The sequence below is a fragment of the Aquarana catesbeiana genome, linkage group LG05, assembly GCF_042186555.1.
Source record: "Aquarana catesbeiana isolate 2022-GZ linkage group LG05, ASM4218655v1, whole genome shotgun sequence".
NCBI classification, from domain to species: Eukaryota; Metazoa; Chordata; class Amphibia; order Anura; family Ranidae; genus Aquarana; species Aquarana catesbeiana.
Window position 1 is genome coordinate 643,544,200 of NC_133328.1, and position 19,860 is coordinate 643,564,059.

The 19,860-nt window shown below is 43.6% G+C and overlaps 1 protein-coding gene across 1 annotated transcript in view; it reads left to right on the forward strand.

Moving 5' to 3' along the window:
* Positions 1–10,407: 10,407 nt before the first annotated feature.
* Positions 10,408–19,860, forward strand: part of LOC141145627 (cyclic nucleotide-binding domain-containing protein 2-like) — a 72,766-nt gene continuing 63,313 nt past the window's right edge. The window contains exons 1-4 of the mRNA XM_073632457.1: positions 10,408–10,551; positions 17,239–17,392; positions 17,681–17,685; positions 19,391–19,462. Of these exons, the coding sequence (XP_073488558.1) occupies positions 10,447–10,551; positions 17,239–17,392; positions 17,681–17,685; positions 19,391–19,462 (336 nt within the window). The 5' untranslated portion in view covers positions 10,408–10,446. The remainder of the gene's footprint in view (positions 10,552–17,238; positions 17,393–17,680; positions 17,686–19,390; positions 19,463–19,860) is intronic.

A 19,860-nucleotide genomic window follows, 5' to 3' on the forward strand; every position in this document is an offset into this window, starting at 1 on the left:
TGATCTTTTTGAGTTTGTCATTTAACAACAGAATTCACCCCTTTCCCTCTCCCCCATAGACTTTAATGGAATTTGCTGTTGAAGCGGTAGACAACCGCTAGTGGTTAAGAAAAAAAAAAAATTCCTATGAAGAGAAAGCACTTTTTAGCTCTTAATTCGACTCTTTCTGAAATGCTGAGCTCGATGGAACCTTAGTACCCCACCCGTTTTTCCTCCTCCTTTTTATTTTTATTTTTCCCCCTCTTTCTCTCTTCTTTTTTTTTCCAGCTCCTCTATTTCCTCCTTCATTTCTTGTTTTACTACTAAAATAAAAATTAACTGGGAGTAGGCGGCTCTATCCCTTTCATAATAAAGCTTACCCCTTATTCCTTAAACAAAAAAAGAAATGCTCTAAGATGATTCCTTGACATATAGGTTTTTCCGTTTTCTTTTCCTTTTTAAAATATTGCACCCTGTGGTTGGAGGATCGATATGCTTTATCTGTTTTATGATGGGACTTATATGCTGATAATGTGATGTCTTGGATCTGCCTGCTCCTGGTGTTCAATAAATAAAATATTTGCAAAAAAAAAAAAAAAATTCCTGCGGGGCAATGTCATAATGTGCTAGTTTGCATCGCATGAGAAACTTACCTTAGAGCAAAGACCCCCCGCGCCACAATGCCACCGCTAAGACATCTCCCCCCCCCCGGTCTTCCTTCTGGGTTGGCGGCCTCCGGCTACATGTGTGGCAGGGGGAAAGATGACGCCACTCCTGCACACGTTTCAGGCACGGGCTCTGAAGGTCTGGCACTGTAAGCCGGACCTTCAGAGCACATGCGCCGATTATATCATCGGCTGCATGCACTCTGAGCGGTGCAAGTTTAGGAGACATTCACAGTACCTACAGATAAACCTTATTATAGGTTTACCTGTAGGTACAAGAGGTAGTACAGGTTTTACCACCACTTTAAGTTTGGGTTTTGCAAATTATAGCCAGAATTTTATGAGCCCTCTGCAAATCAAACTTGTGCAGATTCCCTTCTCCCTAATCTGAAATTATCACTGTGATTACAGGACAGATCACTTAGAGCCGGGATAACACAACACTCCAATCAGACGGGTGGAGATACATGAGTGAAGGGGTAGTCGGTGTGCTGTATCCCGGGGCTGGTGCTGTAAACACAGACCATCATTTATCTCTTTAAAGCTGAGCCCCGGGCAAGGACAAAGAAAAGCAATGATAGCAGTAATGTCATCACAAATTTTAGGGCAGCTAAAACAGTTCCCTTGTATGCCCTCTAATTATTTATTATTTATTTATTTATTGTTCCCTGGAGCTCAACTTTAGGGAAACTCTAAAGCAGGGTCTCTCAACCAGGGTTCCTCCAGAGGTTGCTATGGGTTCCTTGAGCAATCAGCATATATCTGCCTCTCAGATAAGTTCCCACTGACACCATTCATCTGATTAGCTATCTGTAAAGGGGGAATTCTTCCCGATGACCACAAGTGTAAGGAGCATTCTTCCCGATGACCACAAGTGTAAGGAGCATTCCTCCCGATGACCAGAAGTGTAAGGAGCATTCTTCCCACTGATCACCAAAGTAAGGAACATTCTTCCTGATGACCACAAGTGTAAGGAACATTCTTCCCGGTGACCACAAGTGTAAGGAGCATTCTTCCTGATGACCACAAGTGTAAGGAGCATTCTTCCTGATGACCACAAGTGTAAGGAGCATTCTTCCCGATGACCACAAGTGTAAGGAGCATTCTTCCTGATGACCACAAGTGTAAGGAACATTCTTCCCAATGACCACAATTGTAAGGAGCCTTCTTCCTGATGACCACAAGTGTAAGGAGCACTCTTGCCAATGACCATAAGTGTAAGGAGCATTCTTCCCAATGACCACAATTGTAAGGAGCATTCTTCCCGATGACCACAAGTGTAAGGAGCATTCTTCCCGATGACCACAATTGTAAGGAGCATTCTTCCCGATGACCACAATTGTAAGGAGCATTCCTCCCGATGACCACAAGTGTAAGGAACATTCTTCCCGGTGACCACAAGTGTAAGGAGCATTCTTTCCAATGACCACAAGTGTAAGGAGCATTCTTCCCGATGACCACAAGTGTAAGGAGCATTCTTCCCGATGACCACAAGTGTAAGGGGCATTCTTCCCGGTGACCACAAGTGTAAGGAGCATTCCTCCCGATGATCACAAGTGAAAAAATCTGGTACACACTATGAGTTTTTTTTTCAGGATTGAAGAAAATAAAACTTTCAGCTCCGAACGGAGCCACTATACCAAATATGTGGATATAGTACAGCGATCTCCCCCACTGAGCTGTACAGCATTCTGCATTCTCCACCATTGGCTGAGAGTGCTGATCGGGAGCCATTCAGCTGCTGGTTTTCCAGCATGCTCGTCCAACAGAAGCCGACCAATGTCTCCCGACAGGGGCTTTAGGAGCATTCTTCCCATTGACTATCACATTATTGTATCATGAGTTGTAGATATAGTCATTTTTAGCAGGGGTTCCCTGAGACCGGAAATTTAGCCGCGCTCCGGTGCCCTCCGCCGCTTGCCGGATCCGTCAGCAGCGGCGGAGGAGATCGCGTCCTGTTAGGTATGGAGACTAGTGAGGGGAAGATGAGGCCCCCACCCGTCTCAATATCAATGCAGGGTGGAAGCGATGTCAAAACGTCACTTCCGCCCATAGCTCTTAAAGGGTCATTTTTAAATGATTTTTTTAAATGACAATGTTTTTTTGTTTTTTTTTTATTGCATTTTAGTGTAAATGTGAGATCTGAGGTCTTTTTGACCCCCCAGATCTCATATTTAAGCATATTTAAGAAGTCCTGTCATGCTTTTTTTCTATGTTTACATTCCTTGTAATAGGAATAAAAGTGACAAATTAAAAAAAAAAAAACAGTGTAAAAATAAAAAAAATTAAAGGTAAAATAAATAAGAAAAAAAATTTTTAAACGCGCCCTGTCCCGCCGAGCTCACGTGCAGAAGTGTACGCATACGTGAGTAGCGCCCGCATATGAAAACGGTGTTCAAACCACACATGTGAGGTATCGCCTCGATCGGTAGAGCGAGAGCAATAATTCCAGCCCTAGACCTCCTCTGTAACTCAAAACATGCAACCTGTAGAATTTTTTAAACGTCACCTATGGAGATTTTTAAGGGTAAAAGTTTGTCGCCATTCCACGAGCGGGCGCAATTTTGAAGCGTGACATGTTAGGTATCGGCGTAATTTTATCTTTCACAATATAAAAAAAAATTGGGCTAACTTTACTGTTGTCTTATTTTTTAATTAAAAAAAGTGTATTTTTTTCCAAAAAAGTGCGCTTGTAAGACCGCTGGGCAAATACGATGTGCCAGAAAGTATTGCAACAACTGCCATTTTATTCTCTAGGGTGTTAGAAAAAAATATATAATGTTTGGGGTTCTAAGTAATTTTCTAGCAAAAAAAAATGGTTTTAACTTGTAAACAACAAATCTGAGAAAGAGGCTGGGCCTTAAAAGCGGGATTCCGGCCAGCTAAAAAAATTTTTTAAAGTCAGCAGCTACAAACACTGTAGCTGCTGACTTTAAATAAGTACACTTACCTGTCCTGGGTGCCCGCGATGTCGGCCGCCCGAGGCCGACCCGTCCCCCGGCACCGCCATCTTAGGTAAGGGAAACAGGCAGTGGAGCCTTGCGGCTTCACTGCCAGTTTCCTACTGCGCAAGCGGAGCGGCGCTCTGTGAATGGCCCCGTGGTTTTCTGGGAACACACACAGTTCTCAGAAGGCAACGGGGCCGCTCACCGAGGAGCAGAAGACGCCGCGGAATAGGAACAGGCAGATTAGGAAGACCGCCTAGCAACAAGAGTTCAGGTAAGTTTAATTTTTTTTTTTTCAAATGTTTTTTTTTTTATTTTGTTTTTAGGATTTTAGGTGCAATTTTTTTTTTCAGGGTGGCCCTCCACTTTAAGTGGTTAAAGTTCATGTGTGTGTAAAGGCAGGTGTCCCAATACTTTTGGTAATATAGTGTATAGCAGTGGTTCTCAATCCTGTCCTCAACAGGCCATGTTTGCAGGTTTTCCTTTATCTTGCACAGGTGCTTTAAATCAGAGTCAATGGCTTGGTGTTTTGGACAGCTATTTTATCTAAGAGAAATTCCCCAAACATGGCCTGTTGGGGGTATTCGAGGACAGGGTTGAGAACCTCTGGTGTACAGTATACTTTAAACTGAGTAGTGTATCCATACCAAAGGTTTATTTTGAGGTAGCCTGAGTGGACCAATCGCTGGATAGTATTTGTGGATCACTAATTCCTTTTTAACTTTTTTTCCTGGAGTGATTTGTTTAAGTGTTTGTACATTTAAAACTTTTTAAAATTATTTTATTATTTCTCGTCTCTCTTCTAAAGAGATTCACTCTCTCTAATTGTCCTGGGGACTGTTGCCTCTGAGGTAGGATGTTGTCAAAGGAACAGGAGATGGGGGAAACCTTTCAATGGGGACACCCATCTAAGAGGGGAATTCCGCTCACTTTGGGAGATTTGTCATGATTTCCTGCTGCCTCTCTGGGACAGGAAGTGAAGGAAAATCTCCAGTATACAGTCAAAAAATAATTGGACTCTATCCCAAACTAAAACAATGTGGGTCTGTATATACTGTAATACGCATGTCGGAGCCTTTCCAGTTCTGAGCAGCAGATCCTCCTTCACTTTAAAGCCTGAACCCTGGGTATGGAGGTCACTCAGCGGGGGGGGGGGGAGATCCTGGTATAATATTAGAAATAATGTCATATAATGTAAATATTGCAATGTAAATGTTCTGCTTCTTTCCTATCATTCTTGGTTAATAAGTGATCAGTTGCTATAGGTCCGCAGGACAAAACATGACCTTCACCAGATAGCTGTGGGACAAGACAATAGCTGCATGACGGACAGGACTGACCGAGCGTGACCCAGAGAAATAGAGCTGCCTGGAGTGTGCGTCCAGGGACTGACTGCCCACATGTTGCATCAATAACGGGATGGAGGGGGGGGGGGGGGGCAGCAAACGTTGTCACATTCAGGAATTCCTCATCGATCCTCATAAATCATATGTTCAGTGAATACATGTGTAGCGCTACCCCACCCCTAAAGGTGCCGCTGGATTTTGGCTACACAACACAGCTTCCTCACTCCCCCAACTCTTTGACACAGTGGACCACCCCCTCCTCCTCAAAAAACTCCACTCCTTTGGTCTCCATGACTGTACTCTTCCCTGGTTCTCATCCTACCTATCCCACCGCTCCTTCAGTGTCACTTACAACTCTACTTCCTCCTCTCCTCTTCCTTTCTCTGTCGGGGTCCCCCAAGGTTCTGTTCTTGGACCTCTCCTTTTCTCAATCTACACCACCTCCCTGAGTCAGTTGATGGCCTCCCACGGCTCTCAATATCATCTCTACGCCGATGACACCCAAATCTATCTCTCCACCTCCCCCAGCTCTCTCCATCTGTCTTCTCACGCATCACCAACTTACTAGCAGACATATCAGCCTGGATGTCACATCACTTCCTCAAACTCAACCTGTCCAAAAACCAAGATATTTCCTCCCCGAGGTGCCACTTCCCCTGATTTGTCTGTCAATATCAAAGGCTCAACTATCAACTTGTCCACCCACGCCAAGGTCCTAGGTGTAATCCTGGGCTGGGAACTAACCTTTCCGGCCCCCGCATCCTATTGCTATCCAAAATTTGCCGCCTCAACCTCCGCAACATCTCCAAGATACGCTCCTTCCTAACCAATGTCACCACAAAGCTTCTAATCCACTCCCTGGTCATCTCCTGCCTCGACTACTACAACTCCCTCCTCATTGGCTTACCCCTAAATAGGCTCCTCCCCCCTTCAGTCCATCATGGACGCTGCTGCCAGGCTCATCCACCTCACAAGATGCTCAGCGTCTGCTATACCCCTCTCTGCCAATTGGATGCCACTCAACCAACGAATTCAATTCAAGATACTAACTAGAACTTACAAAGCCATCCACAACCTGCCCCCAGCTACATCTCTAACCTGGTCTCAAAATACCAACCTAATCGTTCTCTTCACTCCTCCCAAGACCCCCTGCTCTCAAACTCCCTTGTCACCTCATCCCATGCTCACCTTCAGGACTTCTCCAGAGCCTCTCCCATCCTCTGGAATGCTCTACCTCAATCCGTCCGACTTTCTCCTACTTTGTCCACTTTCAGACGATCCCTGAAAACTCATCTCTTCAGAGAAGCCTATCTGGCCACCACCTAACAACTGTACATTTATCTTCTCAATCAGCACCCCCCCCCCCCACAGTTATTACCTCTTGTATCTCTTGGCCTTCAATCCTATGCCCCGTACACACGATCGGACTTTCCAACAACAAAACCGTGGATTTTTGTTCGAAGGATGTTGGCTCCAACTTGTCTTGCATACACACGGTCACCCAAATGTTGGCCAACAATTACGAACGTGGTGACGTACAAGACGTACGTGATATCTCCATTACGAACGCTAGTTATATCTCCGGCTCGTACTTGATTCCGAGCATGCGTGGACTCTTGTCAGACGGACTTGTGTACACGCGATCGGAAAGTCTGACAACAAATATTTGTTGGCGGAAAATTTGAGAACCTGCTAGCCAAGATTCGTCGGCAGAAAGTCCGACAACAAATGTTCGATGGAGCATACACACGGTCGGACTTTCCGCCAACAAGCTCACATCCAACATTTGTTGTCGGAAAATCCGATCGTGTGTGCGGGGCATTAGGCCCCGTACACACTATACAACTTTTGTTGTTAGATTTACCAAAACCGTGTAGTAGAAGGGCCTGCCTGATTGCATACAAATTGAAACTCCGATGCTGGATGCTGCGTACACACGACCGGTTTTGCCGTCGTAATAAACTTCGACGGTTTCTCCGACGGAACTCCGACGTATTTCCATTCAAGCGGTCTTGCCTACACACGGTCAACCTAAAGTCCGACCGTCCAGAACGAGGTGATGTACAACACGTACGACGGGACTAGAAAAAGGAAGTTCAATAGCCAGTAGCCAATAGCTTCCGTCTCGTACTTGCTTCAGAGCATGCGTCGTTTTTTGGTCCATCGGACCAGCATACAGACGATCGGTTTTCCCGATAGGAATTGGCTCCGTTGGAAATATTTAGAACATGTTCCATTTCTAGGTCCGTCAGAATTTTCGAGAAAAAAAAAGTCCGACGAGGCCCACACACGATCGGTATATACGATGAAAAGCTTCCGTTGGACTTTTTCTGTCGGACATTCCGCTTGTGTGTACGCGGCTTTAAAGTTGGACCTCACGTTATGGGTTTTTGGTAAATCTGAAGGAAAGAATCTACAGAAAATTGTATAGCGTGTATCCAGCTTTAGATTGTAAGCTCTAAGGAGCAGGGCCCTCTGATTCCTACTGTATTAAAGTGCATTGTATTTCTACTATCTACTCTCAAGTTGTAAAGCTCTGCGTAAAACGTTGGCGCCGTATAAATCCTGTATAATAATAAAATATAATAACTTTCATTCAGAGTCAAGGAATCCGTCCATGGACTTTTCTGTTGTTGTTTAAGTTGGGAAAAACAACATGAATAGGGATCATGGGATGCCCAACTTGACTTGAAGAACAACAAATGAGGTCAACTATGAATACCAAAAAAGAGTTGCGCTTAAATATGATGCAAATTACATAAATCAATTTGTGAAAAAAGTGAAAAAAAAATAACCAGTATAGATAGGAGGTCCATAAGTGAAGGACAAGAGATTCCTCTTCTGTGTTCAAAGCCTATTCTAGACTATTCAAGACTAAGTCTAGTTTAGTGATCCACCTCCATCTGCGATTCGGCACTGCGTCGCTTTGACTGACAATTGCGCGGTCGTGCGACATTGCACCCAAACAAAATTGACGTCCTTTTTTCCCCACAAATAGAGCTTTCTTTTGGTGGTATTTGATCTCCTCTGCGGTTTTTTTTCTTTTGCGCTATAAACAAAAAAAGAGCGTCAATTTTGAAAAAAAAAAAGCAATATTTTTTACTTTTTCTGTAATAATATCCCCCAAAAATATATAAAAACAACAAATTTTTTTCTCAGTTTAGACAGATATGTATTCTTCTTCTACATATTTTTGGTAAAAAAAAAAATCGCAATCAACGTATATTGATTGGTTTGCGCAAAAGTTATAGCATCTACAAAACAGGGGATAGATTTATAGCATTTTTATTATTATTATTTTTTTCATTAGTAATGACAGCGATCTGCGATTTTTATCGTGACTGCGACATAATGGCGGACACATTGGACACTTTTGACACCATTTTGGGACCGTTGTCATTTATACAGCAATCAGTGCTATAAAAACGCACTGATTACTGTGAAAATGACTATAGCAGGGAAGGGGTTAAACACTAGGGGGCGATCAAGGGGTTAAGTGTGTGCCTAGGGAGGTGTTCTAACTGTGGGGGGATGGGCTTCCACTGACATGACAGCGATCCCTGCTCCCGATGACAGGGAGCAGTAGATCCCTGTCATGTCACTAGGAAAAATGGGCAAATGCCTTTTTTACATAGGCATTTCCCCTTTCTACCTCTCCACACCGCAATCACGGGCTGCCGGCAAACATCGAATGCCCGGGACCCACGGGCATGCACCCGTGGCGGGCGCACGCCCGATGGGTGGCAAATTTAAAGGGACGCCCATTTGCCTGCCTGTGCCATTCTGCCGACGTACATCTGTGTGCGGCGGTCGGCAAGCGGTTAAACAAATCCAAGCACAAACGGCTCCTGCACTTCCGGGACTTCGCAATGATGTCAGCACGCCGTTCCTGCCTACGCGTTTCGTCACACATGGCGTTGTCCAGGGGCACGCATGAGATCAACTTCCTTCTCTATGTACACTGGGAAAATGACCAAATACTTAACTGCATTCCCTCTGAAACAGCAACAGTCTTTCTGGAAAACCGCCTTCTAGCAGCTCTGTTTCCCCTGGGTGGAATTTTAGCAAAGCCCCAGCTTGCAGGAGCTCTATGTGCCCTTCTCTTGAAAATACCAGCCCACTTTGCTGCTTGTCTGAGGACAAGGGATTAAGAATAAGTTTGTTGGCACTGTTACAGATAGCTTGCTGGATATTGCATTGGGCAGCTCTCTCTCTTCTAGGCCCTGGGGGTGTAGAGGTACTCACCCTGTCCCTGGAAATTCTTCTGCCTCAGAAGAGACTGCTGTTCAGGCCTCCTGCTGTCTAAGCCCTTCCATGCAAGCCACGGTTCTCCTAGAAGAGACTGCAGGGTGGTGTAGAGTTCTCTGTCCTTCTCCCTTCAGCTCCTAGCCTGGAGGCAGAGCCCCCCCCCCTCAGCCCCAGGGTCCCCTCTCAGGCTACACAACACAGCTTCCTCACTCCCGACTCTCCCCTTGCTGGTCAGGCTCAACAATATTTAAGGGTTGATCCAGCCACCCTGCCAGGGGGATTGGCTAGATTCCCATAAATATGCAGATCAGGACCTCCTGGCCTCCACCCACTAGCTTCTAGAAACTTCTACAATCTTCCAGAACCAGGGGAAGGTACCAGAGACCTGCCCTGTAAAGCCCTCCAGCCTGACCTACAGCAACCCCAATAAATGAACAAGACTCACAGGCTACTGTGAGTTTACCTACACTAGTCTGCACGCTAGAGGGTGCTACACATGATTTTGCTGTTTCATATTTGCATGAATCTAGCTCACATACAGTATACGTTTATAGACTGTCCATTTAGGCATTTACTATATCTCAGGTGGTACAGCCAGCATCCTTGCTGAAGGACTGCTCAGATAAGACTAATGGGCCTTTTAGGGCATGCATTGTTTTTACTCAGTAGACTGATAGACAAGAACTGAGAGAGAGAGAGAGAGAGAGAGAGAGAGAGAGAGAGAGAGAGAGAGAGAGAGAGAGAGAGAGAGAGGAACAACAAAGCACAATCACTGAGCATCTAAACAGGGAGCAGAAACTGATATATTTAGCAGGTAGATGTATTTCACCCATAAATACAAACTCTATATTTTATATATATATATAAAATATAGAGTTTGTATTTATTGGAGAATTACATTATATATATATATATATATATATATATATATATATATATATATATATATATATATATATATATATATATATATATACTCTATATTCTATATATCTCTATATAAGACGTATTTTTTTTTCATTTACAATACTGTAGATCTAAACCCAAGGGATAAATTACATGGTAAAGTCGATCTCCGTGGAAAAACCCTCCCCACCGCCAGGGTTAACTGCTGGTTTTGACTAGGGGATGATGAATAAGGTGCTATACTTACCTTAATCCTTGCAACCCGCAGGCGTCCTCCACTCTGTGCGACCGCGCTCCCCCGAAGCCGATTCATTTCGCTACCTGACCAGACGCAATTCTCTGACATCATCCTGTACAATGCAGCACCAGCAGACCTACATTGTACGCGAGGAGCGCCCGCCCGCATTCCGGAAGGTTCGGCAACTGAGGAGCGCACCGGCTGCAGGGGGAGCGGGTAACAGGGTAAGTAAATCACCTTAATTTATTTTCTCTTGAGAAGAGTTGATGAACCACTTGAAGATTGGCATGTTTCACCCCCTTCCTGCCCAGGCCATTTTTCACCTCTCAGCGCTGTCACACCTTGAATGACAGTTACTCAGTCATGCAACACTGTACCCAAACTAATTTTATATCATTTTTTTTTTAGATAGATAGAGATTTCTTTTGGTGGTTTTTAATCACCACTGGGCTTTTTATTTTTTGCTATATAAACTAAAAAAAAAAAAAAAGCGAGGACAGTACAAATGCCACCTAAATGACCCTGCTTTGGAAAGAGTCCAAAGTATTTGGTAAGAGGCATGCCGAGTTTTTTGACGTTGTAATTTTTTTTTTGCCTCAATTTTTTGGAAAACGAAGAAAGAAAATAAAATTTGATTTTATTTCACAAAGTTGTCATTTTAACAAATCATTTCTCGCACCCAGAATAGGCATACATTTGGCTACGCCCCACAACCCATTCTGCTATGCCTCCTAAATATGGGATTACCACATGTGTGAGACTTTTTCTCGCTGCCTAGGTGCATAGAGAGGTCCAAAATCCAAGGAGCACCTTCAGGCTTTCTAGGGGCATAAATTACTCATCTAATTTTCTGACTACCTGGACCTGAAGGCCCTGAAGTGCTAGGACAGGAGGAACGCCCACGAAATGACCCCATTTCGAAAAATAGACCCTCTGAGGTATTTAATTAGAGACACGGTGAGTCTTTTGAAGATCAGATTTTTTGGAAAATGAAGAAAGAAAATGAAATTGTATTTTTTGTTTACACACAGCTGTCAATTAATAAAATGTTTCTATCACACAGCAAGAGCATACTTAGAATGACACCCAATACGCATTCTGCTATCCCTCCCAAGTATGGGGACACCACATATATGAAACTCTTTTTCAGCCTAGCCGGTAGCCATTTGTGTGATACTTCTTCAAAATTTGGACTGATTTTTGTCAGGCGCTTGTAGCGCTCCTGCTCCATCATAGCTGCTGGTTCCAGCATCCTGGATTTGGCTATGATGCATTCTCGCTGTCTATCTGTCCACCTGCAGGGTGATTGATGTAGCCAGTAGACATGTGCGCTGTCAATAAATTTGTTTCGTTTCGTTTTGTATTAGAATTAATTTCTTATTTTGTGTCCGAAATTCAATTCGGATTCGTACGAAATACACATTTTCGTTCGGTTCGTTAACTTTTCGTAACAATTACGAATGTTCGTTATGATGAATTTATCATTATGAGGGGCTCCCAACATCCCTGTGCTGTGCTGACTTCCTGGGGTTTTAACTTTTAGGTTCGTTAACTTTTCGTAACAAATAAGAATGTTCGTTAGGAATTTGGATCCGAAATTCGTAAACGAAATTTCGTATTTCGTACAAGATTCTGAAACATAGCAATTCGTATTTCAGATCCTCCCGAATGTTCGAATTTACGGAAATTCGTACGAATTTTCGTTTCTTTCGAAACTTATCGCACATGTCTAGTAGCCAGTCTCTGGGTGGAGACCAAACCTGATTGAAGCCAGCCAAGCCTGCAGTCCCATGCTTGTGATAGCGCCGGTCACACGTGCTCAAGCTCCCTGTTTGTCCTGCTCTGCTGTCTGGATTCCCTCGTTGACGACCTCGGATCGGATATCGACTATTCTCTGAACTCTGCTTGCCTTTTGACTATGGATTTGACCCTGACTATTCTGAACATTACCTGCCTTGTACCTGAACTACTCTGCCTGTCCGCCAACTGCAAGTACCTGTTTGCTGTGCTCAATTTGCGCCTGCCCTGGCGTGGTGGCCAGGCACTATAGCGTTGTGTATAAGTCCTGGGGGCAACCAAGTACCGGTAGGCCTGCTTGCCTTATGGGAAAGGGGGCTGCTATAGGTGAAGAACACAGAAGCCAGCTGTAGTGTCTGACCACTTGCGTTAGGGGTAAGCGTGACAATTATGTACCGGACATTGTATCTTGTGTATCACAAAAGTCAATCAATTGTATCAAAAACAGTGTATCGCAATGGTCACCTCTGCATGAGTGGTCAGGGAATACAGCTTAATGTAGAGTCACCTATAGCAGTCCCCACTCCTAAGAGCCAGGCAAGCCTAGCCTACTGGTAAGTGACTGCCCCCAGGAATGCCATATTCACTGGCCAGGAGCTACTGGAGGCTGAAGAAAGGGTGAGCAAAATAGTTCCTGTGGTTCCAGGAGTGCAGTTGTCTGCAGGCAATGGCCGGGATCGGTATTTCACAGGGACATGCAGATGGGTCCGTTCAGGTGGAAGGCAGAGACATGGTCAGCAAACAGGCAAAGGATCAGTTCAGGCAACAGGCAGAAATGTGGTCAGTAAACAGGAACACTATTGCTGGCTTATACCGGTCTGGTGACACTGGCGACTGGTGTGGCAGTAATCAGGCATACTGTTGCTGGGGCACACTGATCTGGTGAAACAGAGACTGGTGTGGTGGTGAGAAAGGAACACTGTTGCTGGCACACACTGGTTTGGTGACACTGGGACTGGTGTGGTGGCAATTAAGGACACTGATGCTGCCTGCACTAGCTGTGGTGACACTGGGAGTTGATTGGTGACAATTGGCAACGCTGTTGCTGGCATACAGGGGCGTTGCTAGGTCTGCAAAAGTTCCGGGGCTAAAGCCCTTAGCAGCGGTCACCAACCGGGGGGGTCACGCCGGTTGGCTGGTGTTGGTGCTTCAAACATCATGGCACCATGGTTGATATGGTGTCAAGGTGATTGCAGCGCATTGTTTCTATTGTTACATTCTAATATATAATGAAGTGGTTCAACTCACCATAATGCAGAATCAGTGGGAACCCTGGGCGTGTCACTTGCCACAACTCCTGCCACCAGATGCAGCGTGTCACTTGCCACCGTCACCTGTCACCAGATGCAGCTTGTTACTTGTCACCGTTGCCTGTCACCATATGCGGCTTGATACTTGCCACAGTCACCTGCCACTAGATGTGGATTGTCAGTTGCCACATGATGTGGATTGTCACTTGCCAAGTCACCTGCCACCATTTGCAGATTGTCACTTGCCACGTCACCTGCCACCATTTGCAGATTGTCACTTGCCACGTCACCTGCCACCATTTGCAGATTGTCACTTGCCACCTGATGCGGATTGTCACTTGCCACGTCACCTGGCACCAGATGTGGATTGTCACTTACCAACTGATGTGGATTGTCACTTGCCATGCCAACTAGTGCCACCAAATGTGCATTGGTGGCAGGCTGGCAGCACTGGTCCATATAGTGAGGGCAGGAGAGCGGTGATGCGGGGCAGACAGTGAGAGATGATGTAATTTCTGCTGTCCGCCCGCTGTCTTCTCTGCTCTCTGCAATCACCGCTGGGTCATGGTCCGCTGGTGTGCAGGGATCTTCTCCTCCCTGGGAGAAACAGAATTGGTGGGCTGGGATGCAGAGAGCCGAGTTTTTCACCCTGAGAAGCGAAGCAGCAGCGGATCACATGGCCATACTGCTCGGTGGCCTGGACACGCCCCCTGCTTCTCTCCTCTCATCCGGCTCTTTCATGCCGAAGCCGCGGCCCACTGGTTAGGCAGGGACCCTGCGGAAAGAGACTCGGGGCTTTGGGCCCCAGATTCGGGGCTATAGCCCCAATAGCCACCCCTTAGCGACGCCACTGCTGGCATATACTGGTCTGGTGGCACTGGGACTGGTGTGGCTCTGATCAGAAACACTGTTGTTGGCTTCAATGGCTGTGGTGACACTGTCACTGGTGTGGCAATAATCAGGAACACTGTTTCTGGCTTACACTGGCCTGGTGACACTTTGACTTCTGTGGCTTCAATCAGGAACACCATTGTTGGCATACACTGGTCTGGTGACACTGCGACTGGTATGGCAGTGATCAGGAACACTTTTTCTTGCTTACACTTATCTGGGGACACTGGCACTGGTGTGGTAGCAATCAGGAACACAGTTTCTGGCTACATTTGTCTGGCAGAACTGTGACTGGTGTGGTGGTGATTGTGTCTATCAGGGTCACTGTGACTGGCTGCATTGGTATGGTGACACTGGGACTGGTGTGGCGGTGATTGCTGTGATCAAGGACACTGTGACCGGCTGCACTGATATGGTGACACTGGGACTGGTGTGGCGGTAATAAGGGACACTGTGACTGGCTGCACTGGCATGGTGACATTTCACTGCTTTGGTTAGTGATCAGAGGAACTGGCTGGCTGTACTGGTATACAGTGATATCAGAGCAGCCAGCCATTGTACCTGATTACTAGTCATAGCAGTACAAGTCACCATCATAACACTCCAGAAAACATTCTGTTTCCTCTAACAGAGATCACTGTGAGAGGCAACAGAGCCAAGTCTGCAACACGCAGCCTTTATTTACAAGTAAGTACATGAATGCTGTGATTGGTCGAATCGATTGTAAGAGCTGTGAAAATGTGGAATAGACTCCCTCAAAAACTAGTTTTCACCAGCTTAGTAAATTGTTTAAAAAAAGGCCTGGATGTATTCCTAAATGTTCAAATGGATACTAACATTCATAAGAAATAGCACCGGGGCTAGTTGATCCAGAGAGTATCCAAATACCTTCTGGAGCTGATTGGACCATGTTTTATATAAAGGGTTTTTATTGGCTTTTCTCTGGATCAAATAAGGGCAGAGGACTCTGTACATGGAGGCATTCTATTTATTTATTTATTTATTCTTTGGATTAAACTTGATGGATTTATGTCTTTATTTTACCTAACTATGTAACCTATTCATCATCCCAAAAATGAGCAGTAAAGGTTTCTCTTCCACGGAGTTCAGCTTTAATGTCATTTCAAGAGGTTTTTTTGTTTTTGTTTTTTAATTAGTACGTGTTGAGATTGTATTTCTGTGTATTTCATGAAATGTATTTATTTATTGTTTTTTTATTTATTATGGTTTATTTATCATTATTTATTTATTATTACTATTTAGTGATTATTTTTTTCATTATTATTATTATTGTCTTATTTATTCTTATTCTTATTATCATCATCATCATCATTATTATTTACTATTTATATATACTTTTTATTATTATTATTATCATCATCATTATTATTATTATTTTCTTATGTATTGTTGTTATCTATTATTACTATTTATTATTATTTTTTATTGTTATTTTCTTATTTATTATTAATTTTCTTATGTATTTATTTACTATTATTTATTTGTTTATTACTTTTTTAGTTATTATTATTATTATTAGATTTTATTTATTGTATTTTTAAGTGAATACATGTGTTGAGATTGTATTTCTGTGTATTTCTGAATATAATTTTTGACCTAACATTCACATTTTTTACAAGCTTGCTCTTTCATATTTTTAGATCTTATTGTATATAGAGATTTTTTTTTTATTAGCCACTATAGGGAGCTATCAGTGGCTCAGTGCAATTACTGAGCCACAGCTGCTGAGGTAAGATTTTAGTCAGATATTAGGAAGTGGATTGTCTGTAAGTCGACCGACTTTATAAATGTTTTCAGCAGGGGTTCATATATTACTGTAATTGGATTCTATTGGGTAAATAGGCGGACCCTGGGTTTAAAAAAAAAAAATATATATATATATATATATATTATATATATATATATATATATATATATATATATATATATATATATATATATATATATATAGTAAATATATTTTTATTTATATATATATATATATATATATATATATATATATATATATATATATATATATATATATAGTCGTGCTCAAATGTTTGCATACCCTGGAAGAAATTGTGACATTTTGGAATTTATATTGAAAATATGACTGACCATGCCAAAAAACTGTCTTTTATTTAGGGATAGCGATCACATGAAGCCATTTATTATCGCAAAGTTTTTTGGATCCTTTTTACATTATAATGATAACAGAAATCAGCCAAATGGCCCCGATAAAAAGTTTACACACCCTGGAATGTTTGGCCTTGGTACAGACACAGAAGGTGGCACACACAGGTTAAAATGGCAATTAAGGGTTAAATTCCCACATTTGTGGCTTTTTAAATCACAATTAGTGTCTGTGTATAAATAGTCAATGAGTTTGTTATCTCTCACATGGATTCACTAAGCACGATAGATACTGAGCCATGAGGAGGTAGAAAAGAACAGTCAAAAGTCCTGCGTAACAAGGTAATGAAACTTTACAAAGATGGAAAAGGATATAAAAAGATATCCAAAGCCTTGAATATGCCGGTCAGTACTGTTCAATCACTTATTAAGAAGTGGAAATCTTTTTATCAGGGCCATTTGGGTGATTTCTGTTATCATTATGATTTAAAAAGGATCCAAAAAACTTTGTGATAATAAATGGCTTCATGTGATCGCTATCCCTAACAGTTTTTTGGCATGATCAGTCATATTTTCAATATTAATGCCAAAATTTCACAATTTCTGCCAGGGTATGCAAACTTTTGAGCACAACTGTATATATGATGCTCTCATCTCTGTTAAGAGACTATTTTTAGCAGAAGAAGGAGCCTTCAGGGGTGCTTGCCATCTACCGGCATCAAGTGGAAACATTAAATGTACTTATTTAATATTTTCCTCAATAAGATTTCAAAAAATTTAATTTTTTTGCAACAACCATAATAAATACATTTTATATCCATTGCCTTTCACCTCCAGAGCCTGCGCGATGCGGTCCACCAGGTCACTAACCTACAAGTGGCCACCAGATGCTTCATCCATGCTGCGGAGGAGGCGAGAGGGTCCTCGTTCTGGGGGGATGTTGAGGTGTCTGGGTTCAATTCCCCGGAGTCCGCCTTCGAGGAGGAGGTGAGTGACATATTGTAATACATACATTCCCTCCCTGTTTGTTATTCACATCCCTCATCTCATCAAACATGAGTGGGCTGCGTGTTGTCTGGACCCTTATCTGAAATCAGAGATTCTGTAGGGGACCAGTGGACGGGGGAGGTTCTCACTTCTGCTACAGAAAGTCATGAGGCTCAATGGGTATCTATACCTGCACATCCATCGCATCCCGTATGTCATCAAACATAAGTGGGCTGTGCATTGTCTGAGCCCTTATCTGAAATCAGAGAAGCTATAGGGGACTGGTTGTTAGAGGAGGTTCTAACTTCTGCTACAGATACAGGGTGCATCTTCAACGTATCCCTCGTCTCATCAAACATGAGAGAGTTGTGTGTCGTCTGAGCCCTTATCTGAAATCAGAGCTTTGGGGGAATGGTTGATAGGAAGGTTCTAACTTCTGCTACAGATACTCATAGAGGTTAACAGGTATCTATGGGTACATTTTCAATGCATCCCTCATTTCATCAAACATGAGTGGGCTGTGCGTTGTTTGAGCCCTTATCTGAAATCAGAATGGTTATGGGTGACTGGAAGTTAGAGGAGGATCTAAACTCTGCTACAGATAATTATAAAGGTCAGTAGATGTCTATGGCTGCAGGTCCATTGCATCCCCCATCTCATCAAACATGAGCGGGCTGTGCATTGTCTGAGCCCTTTTCTGAAATCAGAGCAGCTATAGGGGATCGGTTGTGAGGGGAGGTTCTAACCTGCTACAGATGCTTATGGAAATCAATGGGGGGTTCGTTCTTTTGCTACAGATACTCATAGAGATCAATAGGTAACCACAGCTGCATGTTCATCGCATCCCCCCATCTCATTAAACATGAGTGGGCTGTGCGTTGTCTGAGCCCTTATCTGAAATCAAAGCAGATTTAGGGGAATGGTTGGTATAGAAGGTTTTAACTTCTGCTACAGATACTTATAGGGGTCAACAGGTATCTATAGGCGCATGTAAATTGCATCCCTTATCTCATCAAACATGAGTGAGCTGTGCATTGTCTGAGCCCTTATCTGAAATCAGAGCAGCCGTAGAGGATCGGGTGTGAGGGGAGGTTCTAACCTGCTACAGATACTTATGGAGCTCAATGGGTATCTATGTCTGCACAAGGGGGTTCGACCTTCTGTTACAGATACTCATAGAGTTCAGTAGATACCTGTGGCTGTACCTTCATTGCATCCCTCATCTCATCAGACATGAGTGGGCTATACATTGTCTGAGCCCTTATCTGAAGTCAGAGCTTTGGGGGAATGGTTGGTAGACAAGGTTCTGACTTCTGCTACAGATACTCATAGAGGTTAACAGGTATCTATGGGTGCATCTTCAATACATCCCTCATCTCATCAAACATGAGTGGGCTGTGCGTTCTCTGAGCCCTTATCTAAAATCAGAGCAGCTCTAGGGGACTGGTTGTGAGGGGAGGTTCTAACCTGCTACAGATACTCATAGAGCTCAATGGGTATCTATGTCTGAACGAGGGGGTTTGACCTTCTGCTACAAAAACTTAGAGTTTCAGTAGGTACCTGTGGCTGCACCTCCATTGCATCCTTCATCTCATCAAACACGAGTGGGCTTTGCATTGTCTGAGCCCTTATCTGAAGTCAGAGAGGCTATAGGGGACTGGAGGTTAGGGGAGATTCTAACTTCTGCTACAGATACTCATAGAGCTCCATAGGTATCTATGACTGCACCTCCATCAGCAACTGGCCTGCTCAGCTGTTTCTGATAAACTCAGACCTCACACAGCCCTAAGGGTCCTTCTGAAATTTAAAGTACTGTATATATGAAATTTACTTTTTTTTTGTGTGTGCAAATCGGACCCCATTAGACAAAGGAGTGTTTTCAGCAATATGTTGTATGCGGCCAGTTTATACACAGTGAGCGTGTAGGGGAGCTGTGCGTGTCTAGGAAAAGGAGATATGAGGATTTTCTGACCTTCCATACATTTTATTTTCCCTCCACAAGAAAACTGGCAAGAAGAAGAAGAAGAAATTGGCTCTGGCGTTTGACACAAGTTTCTTCAAAAGTCAGTATGAGGTAAGCGATACTAGGCTGACACTGCTTCTGGAGTTCTCCAGCTTAGAGTTCCTCTAGGGTGGAGCCTTGACGGAACCTTCCCCCAGGGGCTTGGCGGAACTACAACAAACTCATGATATCAGTGGTGGTGAAGATCTTGACAAGACCTTACAGCTTGTTTTATCCCCATACTGTATTAGCTGCATAGAGGATGACTTCTCTTATACTGTGGGCCATGATTGTGTTGTATTTAATTGTGTACAGACTAAATATATGTGCCCTCTAACACAGACCCCCTGCCCCCCAGTACAGATCGTCCCCTACAGTATAAATCTCCCTTTATCCCCCCTTTCCCCACAGTACAGATTTCTACCCCAAAACAGTCCCACCTATCCCCAGTGCAGATATTACCTTCCCAG